This window comes from Canis lupus, chromosome 32, assembly GCF_048164855.1.
Source record: "Canis lupus baileyi chromosome 32, mCanLup2.hap1, whole genome shotgun sequence".
NCBI classification, from domain to species: domain Eukaryota; kingdom Metazoa; phylum Chordata; class Mammalia; order Carnivora; family Canidae; genus Canis; species Canis lupus.
In genome coordinates this window covers 27,276,080-27,288,157 of record NC_132869.1, presented here as the reverse complement: position 1 = coordinate 27,288,157, position 12,078 = coordinate 27,276,080, and the positions used below count along the sequence as shown (strand labels likewise).

Genomic DNA, 12,078 nt, shown 5'->3' with positions numbered 1-12,078 from the left:
ATAAATTAAAACATTCCTTTTTTTCCTTTACTGAGATTAAATGAATATTTGCTTGTTAGGATCTTTAATTTGGGGAAATTGATTTCTTTTCTTGATGTGACTTAGACTACTTTCAGGTTTTTTTTTTTCAGCATTTGATGGTTAGAAGAAAGGGAAAATCCCTTTGCAATATTTCTGTTTTCAGGCTAGCACATGCCTAATTTTAGATTAAGTGAAGAGATCATATATTTTAAAATTAAAATCAGTCATATTTTTAAAACAGTGTGAGTTACTATTTTGGTTACCTATTGTGCAAATACCATTTTTAAAGAGTCTGACCACTAGGGTATATGTGACTGTTATAAATTCATTTTTAACAGAAAATAGGAATGAATAATTTGAAAATAACTACTCTTGCAGGCACCCTTCTTCTGTGATGCCTAGAAAGGGTTTTTGTTTGTTTGTTTTATTAAAATGCGTTTAAGCCCTTGAAAATATATGTCTTCACATTATACTTTCTGGTATTATTTTGAATAGTATCCCCTAAAAGTGCTTTTGAACTGACTCACATAAGGTAATCAGGTCAATCTTTTGGCAACTCTTTGATGTAAGATTTAGATTATATAAACTAATTTTGAATACTGAAACTAATTCAGTTTATTGTTGATTTAGTTACTATAGATTTATCTGTTTTGTCTTAAACCACATCCACTAGCCATGTGCCACGTTTCTCTCAATGGGCTCATGTTCTGATGGGCATATCCTGTATTTGTTAGTGATAGGTGTCCCTGATTAATATTATTAAATTATATATCAGTTTACCTTGACTGATTTTTGTGCTATTACTAAAATCTAGTTTTAAGTGAATTCATTTTACATTTGATTATTCTTTGAATTTCAGGATGGTGAGGAAGAAGAAAATGAGAAAGGTATGTTTGATGCCAAGTAGATTTTAAAAATTGCTGACATTTAGAAAAATAGTAAATTATATGAAAATAAAACATTCTTATTTGAAATCTTATTTTTGAAATGAATTTTATTTTCAAATTTATCAATTTAGTGAATTAAGTTAGCATCTTGATTTTGTTTTTCAATTGGTTTTAATTTTCTTTTTAACATTTAAGATATGTTCTAACTTAATGGTACATATCAGTTACTGTAGTGGACATTGCCATATTTTTTTTAACCCAATTTTAATTTTATGTTTTAAAATAACTTCTAGCATACGGTAAGTTGATAATGTCCTTAAGACTGGCACTGCAGTAACTCATACGTGCTTATTGGAATCCTAGAGTGTGACGAATACTTAATTGTACAACCATTCCTAAAAATGGGTGACCAGGAGACTGACTTTTTGTTTGCTGCATAGAGAAACTTTCATACAGCCTTCCGACAGTTTTCATAGTTTAGGAGAACTGTCTCATTCAATACAATTACAGGGACATCAGTAGTAATGCATTGATCAGTACGAGGTTACGGAAGAGTTCTTGAATGGAAGTCAAAGGATCCTCCTTTGGACTAGAAAGGACATGGAACAGGGTACTAAGCAAGGCAGAATAAAAAACCCAAAAACGATGATGAAGTAAAGCTACTGACTGCAAATCTCACATGCCCGAAGCCTTTCCATTTTGGGGGAACGCAAGACATCTTTGAAAATGGTAATTGCCGGACTGACTGGACAGGACGAAGACTGGAAATAGCCAATTTCCTGAACGTTATGGAGTAGGCCTTCTTTGGAACCTTCTGTAGCAGTTTTCCATACAATTCTGGACTACCCAAGAATTGAATAAGAAGAGTGAAAAAGATGAGGCCCTGAAAAACTTTGAAGACTGATTGATATCCTCAGACTGTGACCTTTCAAGATGTCACCATGGGAGTTCTGAAGGTCACAAGGGTTAAACCCAAGATGATTCGAACATTGAATAACAAATCTGCACGTTTGTCACTATCTCGTGGAGAGAAAAAAATCTTCCATATGCCATTAACTTACAACCACAAACGAAGAGCTGGTATCCTCAGGATGGAACCATTTCCTCACTTTTGTTGTTTGGTATTTGTATGTAGAGATCATTTTTTTCCATGAAGAATAAGTGATCCTGGGTAAAGGATTGTTTATGTTAGTTAATACCCTTGTGTTTTTTTTTCCCCCTAACCTTCCATCAGTGCTAATAACTGGCTTTATATTTTCTAGGTCCTATTCTAGCTTATGAATATGAAATTGTTTAAACTTCTTGTTTTGCCATATTTATTCCTGTTAAATCCTCTTAGATATAGCAGGTTCTGGTGATGGTACACAAGAAGTATCTAAACCTCTTCCTTCAGAAGGGAACCTAGCTGAGGCTGATCACACAGCTCATGAAGAGATGGAAGCTAATGCGCCTGTGAAAGAAGCTGAGGATGACAACATCTCGGTCACAATCCAGGCTGAAGATGCCATCACTCTGGATTTTGATGGTGATGACCTCCTAGAAACAGGTAAAAATGTGAAAATTACAGATTCTGAAGCAAGTAAGCCAAAAGATGGGCAGGACGCCATTGCACAGAGCCCGGAGAAGGAAAGCAAGGATTATGAGATGAATGCGAACCATAAAGATGGTAAGAAGGAAGACTGCGTGAAGGGTGATCCTGTCGAGAAGGAAGCCAGAGAAAGTTCTAAGAAAGCAGAATCTGGAGACAAAGAAAAGGATACTTTGAAGAAAGGGCCCTCGTCTACTGGGGCCTCTGGTCAAGCAAAGAGGTTTGTTTTTCTATGTCAGTTCTTTACGATACTGAATTCCAGCATTCAATAAGATCACTCTACATTAAGGGGGTGGCTTCAAGACCATGTACAGTAATTAGTACTTATGATCCTGCCTATAATATTTTTGACCGTCATAAGTTACTTTTAAAAAAATTTCAAGATCTTCGTAATATGCAGTGTGTCCTACTGATTGCATTGTCGAATTGTCAGCATATATTTGGTTTTTTTTTTGTTGTTTTTTGTTTTTCTTTTTCAAATTGACAATTTTTTTGTGTTTTATTTTTAAAAATCCTTGTGATGATGGTTAATGAACAACTATCAGTCCTAAGAACACAAAATGAAGTCAAGTCCCAGTCCTGAAATCTGGAGAAGATGGCCATATATCCACTGAATAGAATTGTCAGAAAATCTAGATCTTCAGGCATCTTGGGGAAAATCAGTGCAAGAATCCTAAGGGAATCATTTGTTCAAATAACCTAATCTAGGCCTTTGGAATTGTTAACTTGTACAAATAGTACTAGTTGGAAATACAGTCAATGTCAAGCTGTTCGGTTTTTGTTTTGTTTTGTTTTGTTTTTGTTTTCAATTTTCTTCTGGTGATTTGCCTCTTTAGCTCTTCAAAGGAATCTAAAGACAGCAAGACATCATCCAAAGATGACAAAGGTAATGGATTTTTTCGTATTTGTTTCAGTGGTAAATTGCATATTTTCATTAAAGAGTAAAAATTGCTTGGGGTTTCCTTTGATCTTTAGTCATTAAAAATGACCATACTGAAAATTTTGGGTGGGCCTTTGTGTAAATTATTGAGTTATACAGATTTCTGCAACACTCGGTGTGATAGAAGCATAACACTTTAATCTGTAAACTGGTATGAGTATGCTAAAAGTATGTGTATTTCACATTGTGTTCTAAGCAACTATTATATGTTAATACAATACATACATTTTCTTACATTATAATTTTAGAAGTATTTTATCTTTAATTGTAGTCACTTATAACCTTTACACGTTAGCACTTTTTCCCTGTAGGAAATGTACTGTAAATAATATTTGCCTATATTTGTGGAGTTTAGTATTTAAAAGAAAATCAGTCTCTAACATGTTTTTTTTTCGTTGTTTAAACAAGGGCATACTTCTATTAACATAGTTTACAGAATTTTGATTCTTGAAGATTTACTTCTTTTTTTTTAAGATTTACTTCTTAATTTGACTTGTTTTAGATTGATCAGAGTCTTGTGTAGGAAATTAGTTTTATTTTAATTTCTTGTAGCGTAAAGATGCAATATATGTTATTGGGATGTCTGGTTATCTCATGGCTGTGCACTATAATCTCCTCTTGTACATATGCCATCTACTTGAAAAACATTTATTATTTTCTAAAAAAGCATTTTAAGGGAAAAATAATACCGTTCAGGTACTGCAAAGTCCTAAATGCCTCTATAGTGAATGTTAATCTGTTTTATGGTTAATTTAGTGTATTTTGTTAGTATGTTTTCATAGTTGGAAATTTTAGTGATTGATTTACTAATTTACAATTAATTGCAATACTTAGATCCCTTACAGTTTTGGTTAATGGACAAGATATAATAACTTTATTAAATGTTACCCTTTAAATTTAGAAGCTTAGTGGTCTTGATTAAATGGTAACTTTTTTCTATTAACTAAAAAGGTTTTTTTTTTTTTTTTTTTTTTTTTTTTTTCTGTAAGAGAAGTACCTGGGCCTAGATGTTACTGGTAACATAAAAAAGATATATGTACTTTTTATTAGCATTTCATAAAATAAAGTCGATCTCTTGATAAATGCATTTTTCAACTAAAACTTGTGGCATGTTCTATTCTAGAGCATTGAAATTTTTAACCCCTTCTACATAGAATAACCTGCAGTTACAAAAATTGTTACTTTTAATTATTACATACTGTTTTTCTTAAAGTGGGTAACAATTATTTTCCAAGTAAAGTCGAATGAATGCAAGCTCCCCTTTTATAACAGCATGTTTGAGGAAAAGCACTAGGAGGGTGACTGTGTATGAAACCGTAATTTGTGTATGGAAGTAGTACAAAAATAATCATATAATTTTATATTTATCTGTTCTACAGGATTTCGAGGTTTTTGGTTTTATTCTTATAATTGATTTTAGAAGATTGTTTTTATTATATCCAGAGTTATTTAGCTGCATATAATTTCTTTTTTATTTTTTCTCTACTAGAGAATGGAGATGAGCTGTTGGTTAGTCTTTGTTATTAAAAGTTCAAATTCTTGGAAATAGTTTATCCCTTGTTTGGACTGTTCCCTCTTGCCCTCCTAGTTTCTCAGAATCTAAAGCCCAGAACAGATGTGGGTAATTAAGCAGTCTGTATATTTCTTGATGACTGCTTTCTGGTTGTTTGTATTCAGTGCAGTGGTAGAGTATAAATGATTAAACTTAACAGTGAAAGTCCAAGACCTGTTGTTGATGTTTTACCCATTTTGATTTTAAACTTATGCCGTAAGAAGGAAGTACAAAGATGTTCAGACTTCTTTCCTCACTACCTATATTGTCCGTTGTGTTTGTTTCAATAATAGCAAATTCATAGGATTTTGATACAGCAGGGTTGTACTATCGTAACTAAATGAAAAGAGGATTTGTAATTTTGAAAGAATATGGACTTAAAAATTTCGTTAAAAAATAAAATTTCCAATCAAGACACTAAAATGTCTGATATTAAATCTATTCTAGGAAGTACAAGTAGTGCTAGTGGTAGCAGTGGAAGCTCAACTAAAAATATCTGGGTTAGTGGACTTTCTTCTAATACCAAAGCTGCTGACTTGAAGAACCTCTTTGGCAAATATGGAAAGGTACACTGTTTTTACTTTTATCTATCTTTCTAGTATCTCCATTTGAAATGGGGATTATGTATAAAATAATATTATATAAAACCTTCCAATTTCTTGTTTTTCATTAGGACTGGTATAGGCATAATTGTTGAGTTCTGTGGTGATGGTGAGTTTCATCATATAATCTCACCCTGAGCCCTGGGGATCGTTGTATTAAAAGCTTCTATTTTGAAGGATGCCTGGGTGGCTTGGTGCTTGAATGTCTGCCTTTGGCTTAGGTCGTGATCCTGGAGTTCTGGGATCGAGTTCCACATCAAGTTCCCCTCAGGGAGTCTGCTTCTCCCTCTGCCTAAGTCTCTGCCTCTCTCCTTGTTTCTCATGAAAAATAAATAAAATCTTAAAAAATAAAGCTCCTATTTTGAGCCCATTTCAGCCAAGGACTGAGTTTTATCACATTCATCATGGTATTTCCAGAAACTAGTATCTGAGACTGATCTGGTTGTTTGGAAAATATAGGTAGGCTAATATTAGATAATGGGTTGTAGAATTTAGGAGTGCGTGGAAACTCATGTCCCTGTCATACAGATTCTAGTACAGTAGTGGAGAAAAATGTAAAACTGGTAAAAATATACTTAATCAGAAGTTGTGGTATGTGCTATGATGGGAAGAGTTGCTAAGAGCAAAAAGGGGAGGGTTTACTATAGTTGGTTCATCAGGAAGGTTTCCCTGGTGTATAAGGGGAAGACCTAATAGGAAAGTAGTCAATAATTAAATGAGTTAAATACTCAATTAGTAATTGTTGAATTGCACTATGGTTGATCTGTATCCCTTAGGGCACCCACTACTTTCTACTTTATATTTTCTGTTTTCATTATACATCATATGTAATCTACTTCAGTGTAAGTTCTTTGATACCAGGGACTTTTTCTGCTATACTTTATGTGCACCCAGTAGGCTTTGAAATATTTATTAAATTAATGACCAATAGTGGTAAATAATGATTAATGAATGTTACAAAAATCTATCCTGTTCATCTTAGGAGTCTTTTTTCCTTCTAATAGAGAGAGTTATCTGAGTGTTAAGGATTCTGGTAGGTGTCAGATACAGAACACTGAGAATTATAGTCACATGATCAGCCTTGGAAATTTATTGTTAGAAATCCAAAACCAATATTTTAATGCTGGCATTTCCTAGGACTAAAACTATATAGAGACACCATGCACTTTATAATAAGACCTTGGACTTGATTAAAAATCAAGTTGCTGTTGGGGCAAATCTGCCTTTCCCAGAATTGAGATAAAAGCTGATAGGTTCCAGCCATTCACACCACACAGCCTCCTAAATTCCCTGTTGACCTCTTCATGGCATTATGTGTGTCTTTCTCTTTGTTCAGCACTAGATTGTTCTCTCACATTTTTACTCACCCATCCCTTTTAACTCTTTTATAGAATTGAAATTGTCACTTTGATATTGGTATAAATTTTAAAAGCACAGAACGGAAAGTGTCTCTTTAGAGTGTATTTTTATAAGCTGTGTTAAAGATTGATTTATTTGTAGATGATTCTTTTTTCATTTTTCGAAATTTCTTGTTACTTATCAAAAATTGTTAATATTCATTTAGAAACTTTTTAAAAAGTTACCTTTTTTCCTTTTAAGAAATTCAGGATGGAAAAAAAAATTCAGGATGGGCTTGTGATAGAGGAAGTTTGGCCCAAATCTAACTGAGAATATCATTTCTTAACTTTCATTAATTGTACAATTATTTCTTTAATGTGACTGTTTTGGCTATATATTTGAAAAAATAAATAAAAAAAACTAAAAGTAGGTTAAATTGCTTTCTTGGCATTTTAAATTGTTCCCCTGAGTAATAATTACTAAGTACTTGTAAGCAAAGTAGATAGTAATCACAAGAATATGAAACAATAATATGAATTTCTGTATCCTAAATAATATCTTTATTTGAATAGCCTTAGTTCTGAAGTTTGATCTATTCAGAAATGTATGTGATTGTAAAGTTGTAAAACCACGTAAAGTATTATCTTATGTTATAGGTTCTGAGTGCAAAGGTAGTTACAAATGCTCGAAGTCCTGGGGCAAAGTGCTATGGCATTGTAACTATGTCTTCAAGCACAGAGGTGTCCAGATGCATTGCACATCTTCATCGCACTGAGCTGCATGGACAGCTGATTTCTGTTGAAAAAGTAAGCTTGCCTAAATGATATATAAGAGGGAGGTTACTTTAAGGGCCAGTAATGCTCATCTTAAAGATGTTATACCAGTAGACAGTAGAATTTGGTATAATTTTGAAGTAATTGTTTTTTTTTGTTTTTTTTTTAATTTCCATGTTTTCCAAAGTTTCTCCCAGCAACATACTTTTTATGATCATAAATGTAACATACTGGTTCTTTTTCTGCTTAAACCTTTCAGGTTAAAGGTGATCCTTCTAAGAAAGAACTGAAGAAGGAAAATGATGAAAAGAGTAGTTCAAGAAGTTCTGGAGACAAAAAAAATATGAGTGATAGAAGTAGCAAGTAAGGATTTATTTTTTTGATTAGCACATAGACTTTTTTTGAAAATTGATGAAGTCATTCTCATTGTGTTGTTTTCTTGGGTGGTATGGTCAGGACACAAGCCTCTGTCAAAAAAGAAGAGAAAAGGTTATCTGAGAAGTGTGAAAAGAAAGAAGGCAAGGAGATTAAGAAAATAGAAGGTAAAGACGAGAAGAATGATAATGGATCAAGTGGCCAAACTTCAGAATCGATTAAAAAAAGTGAAGAAAAGAAGCGAATAAGTATGCTATGTATCTTTCTTATCCCTTTCTAATGCTTTCTATAACTTCATTTTTACAGTGGAAGGAAAAACCTGAGATTGCAGTGCAGATAAATATTTAAACTTCATTGTTAAATGTCACTGTGGTAGAAAGAGAAGTTCAGTAGCAGTAGCACTAGTTGTCTTCTTCCCCTCTACTCTTGGGATGGAAATGTGTTCTTCCAGCTAAGTCCCTTTACTGGAAAACTTGGGCTGGTTGAAAACGGTCATTGATTTGTAGCTGTGTAACTGAGTTGGGATCTTTTGGTATCACAGAAAATATTTATGTTTGTGGATTGAGCTATGTTTAAAAACTATGGTGTAATTCAGTTCTCACAGAATAAGTAGGTGTTTTTATTTCATGTGCTAGTTTGTGAATATCTGACTAAGAATTCATAATTTTTACATTATATTGTCTTTTTTAACGAATTTTTTTAGGCATTTGTTTATGTACTTTTTTTCCCCCTCTTAGGTTCTAAGAGTCCAGGACATATGGTAATACTAGACCAAACTAAAGGAGATCATTGTAGGCCATCAAGAAGAGGAAGATATGAGAAAGTAAGTCTCTGGGAAGGATGCTGTATACTATTCTACCTGTTTTCCAAAAGAAAATAATTCAGTTTTGCTTACTTCTGTGCTTGAAAATCTAAGAAAAATGGAATGAATGTCATTACTCACTTAAGCTTTTTAAATGACCAGTTGAACTTGAAAACCAAAACCCCAGATTATTATTTATTTTCTAGTCCTTATAAATTTTTTTTTTCTGTAGATTCATGGAAGAAGCAAGGAAAAGGAGAGAGCTAGCCTAGATAAAAAAAGAGACAAAGACTATAGAAGGAAAGACATCTTGCCTTTTGAAAAGATGAAGGAACAAAGACTAAGAGAGCATTTAGTTCGCTTTGAAAGATTGCGACGAGCGATGGAACTGCGAAGGTAGGAAAAGAGTCTATTTTCTACCTGTCTTTAACTATGGGTACATCTTTAACACTAGTTACAAACAACAGAGTTCTGGAAATTGTATTTGCACAGAAAGCTATTGGCCACTTTGATGAAGTGCAGTAAAACAAAATGATTTCTTAAGTTTGCATAGCATTTTATAATTTACAAAGTACCTTTCCATCTGTTATCTCTGTCTCAATTCTGTAAGATTAGGTGTGCCCAGTATGTAATTGAAAACAGTGGAGGCCCAGAGAGGCTAAATGACTCTTCCAATGCCACCTGGCAAATGAGTGGCAGAGTCGGGACTCAGACCCAAGTCTTCTGACTCCAAGTCCAATGCTCTTTCCTCTACTCCAAAGCTGCCGCCATGAAAAACATGACTTTAAAGGAAAAAATGATATTGAGATAAGATAGTCTCAGTGGAAGCTACAGTGTTCAAGTAGCATGTTGGCATGTTAGGAAAAATTCATTGTACTTTGGAATTAGAGCCTGAATGAAGGAAGAATTGCCTTGTGAACCTTATTGTGTTCAGGCTCTATCTCAAAGCAAGCATTCTCTTTAAAACAGAGGACAAAGCCAAACAATTCTATTTTTAGTGGCAATCTCTCAACAATTGACTATGAATGCCAGTTTGCTTTCATGTTTTGTGATGAAAATGTTTTGAAACATAAATTTCTGCATATTAACCTATCTCACTGAGAGGGCTTTTATTGTGGGATTTCATCTATTTATTCACAGGAATGTTAGGAACGACCAGACATTTTTGACAACTTAAATAGTACCGTGATTGCCACACACCTTATTAAAAGGAAATAGTCTTTGCCTTACTCAGGACCCATTGTCTTTTTCTTCCTTTTTTTAAAATTTTTAATGAAGTCCTAATATGCTGAGATTCCTATTTATAGGACAAATCAGGAGGAGAGAGAGTGTGGGAGCTACTAGAGCAGTGATTCTCAGGTCTATCAGACTAGCATCCCTTTTTATATTGGGAAAAAAAGTCTCAGCATCCTCTTTACTCTGCTGAAATGTAATTGATGCATAATAGGCCTACAAATGCATAATATGCCTATATAAATAATTTCCAAAAAACCAATATAATGCCTTAACTCTAATATAAAGAAGAAATAAAAGTAAATTATAATGAAGCATATATTCCAGATACGAATATTTAGGTACGGCTCTCTAGAAGACCTAATGAAGTAGTCAGATGTTTACAACCCTCTTTAGACTCAATGAAAATGTGACAGCTACAAATGCAGACCGATATTGGTGTGTCATTTTGGTAAGTCAAATACCAGGAGTGGTGTTGACACTATGACGTGATTTCTGAAATGGTGGACAGCTCTTGGTGAAGGTCTTAAAGTATCGCTTTTCCTCTAATTTACATGGACTTGCATTTCTGGAAATTTTAATGTATATAAAACCATGCCAAAGCAAACCAACCAACCTAGTATTTATTAAAAATGAGTTGAGTTCTAGGGTCCAGTTTTGTTAAGGTTATTTTGTTTTGTTTTGTTTCAGTAACATGAATGTCCATTATGGCATTTGAAAGGTCTGATGAGTGTTGGACAGTTTTTTGTTGTACAGAACTATCTTGATTATTCTTTGCATCATAAGATATTTAGAATCCCTGGTCCCCACTCACTAAATGCTGCTAACAGCCCCCACAGTTGTTGCAAAAATTTTAAATGCCCTTCAGATTTGCATGGGAGCAGCACTGAGCCACTGAGAACCACTGGGCTGCTAGAGGAAGACACTGATACACCGAGTACACAGAGGGCCTTAGATTGAGGGCGTGACAATGATATGATTAAAAGTCCCCAAAAACGAACTTTATTCAGTTCAGCAAACATTTGAACTGCCTCCTGACTCAAAAGAAGTGTGGGCCAGTGAACATCAAAAAGCCTTTAAGGAAGGCAACATTTTATCATATGTAGCATTTGCTATAACTCCTGTTGATGGGTATGATCCTAAGTCATCAAAATAAGGTGTACCTTGTGTCAGGAGCTAGACCATATACCCAATACTGGAAATTTTCCTCCCCAAAGCAGTACAAGTTGTAGTTTTGTAAATTCATATATGTAGAGTATCTCCTTTTTAAAATGTTGATTCACTAATGGGCTATTATTATAGTGGGATTTTTATTTAAACAGGAATATCCTCTAAGAGGCAAATACTCTATAAAATTCAGCTGCTCAGTTGACAGCCTTTAATAAATAAGTGACAGTGTTGGAGTCTGTTTAAAGTTTTATTTTGAGTTCTCTTTCCAGTTACATTAAAACTTAGGTTGAGTCAAAGTTTAAAATTGCCAACCTCGAGGAAAAATTCAAACTCAAAAGCTATTCTCTTTCACACAGTGCTAGCATAATTTAAGTATTTCTAAATACTGATTTTTGTTAGACGAAGAGAGATTGCAGAAAGAGAGCGTCGAGAGCGAGAACGCATTAGAATAATTCGTGAACGGGAAGAACGGGAACGCTTACAGAGAGAGAGAGAGCGCCTAGAAATTGAAAGGCAAAAACTAGAGAGAGAGAGAATGGAACGCGAACGCTTGGAAAGGGAACGCATTCGTATTGAACAGGTGCAGTCAGAAAATCTTTTCATCTTAAATAACTGACCTTTTTCAAACCCTGTGATTTTTGCCCTAAAATTTGCTTTACTTGTTGTAAAGCTTCTAGAGTTCAGCTAATGAGCATTTATATAGTGTCCCTGAAAGATAACAATCACTTAGGTGCTATGCTAGTTCAGAATACATTTAGTAATGACTTTGTTCTAGCCAATTGGTAATAACTCAAGCT

General features: G+C 33.9%; 1 protein-coding gene across 16 annotated transcripts in view; it reads left to right on the top strand.

Moving 5' to 3' along the window:
• SLTM (SAFB like transcription modulator) overlaps nucleotides 1–12,078 on the top strand; it is a 100,145-nt gene that overhangs the window by 23,625 nt on the left and 64,442 nt on the right. For 5 of the 16 annotated variants that reach the window (XM_072808869.1, XM_072808866.1, XM_072808875.1 and 2 more), the window contains 10 exons: nucleotides 881–908; nucleotides 2,248–2,716; nucleotides 3,333–3,382; nucleotides 5,436–5,554; nucleotides 7,585–7,734; nucleotides 7,961–8,064; nucleotides 8,158–8,324; nucleotides 8,814–8,899; nucleotides 9,111–9,274; nucleotides 11,681–11,861. In XM_072808869.1, the coding sequence (XP_072664970.1) occupies nucleotides 881–908; nucleotides 2,248–2,716; nucleotides 3,333–3,382; nucleotides 5,436–5,554; nucleotides 7,585–7,734; nucleotides 7,961–8,064; nucleotides 8,158–8,324; nucleotides 8,814–8,899; nucleotides 9,111–9,274; nucleotides 11,681–11,861 (1,518 nt within the window). The remainder of the gene's footprint in view (nucleotides 1–880; nucleotides 909–2,247; nucleotides 2,717–3,332; nucleotides 3,383–5,435; nucleotides 5,555–7,584; nucleotides 7,735–7,960; nucleotides 8,065–8,157; nucleotides 8,325–8,813; nucleotides 8,900–9,110; nucleotides 9,275–11,680; nucleotides 11,862–12,078) is intronic. The other 11 variants (XM_072808873.1, XM_072808881.1, XM_072808880.1 and 8 more) reach the window with 3 other exon arrangements.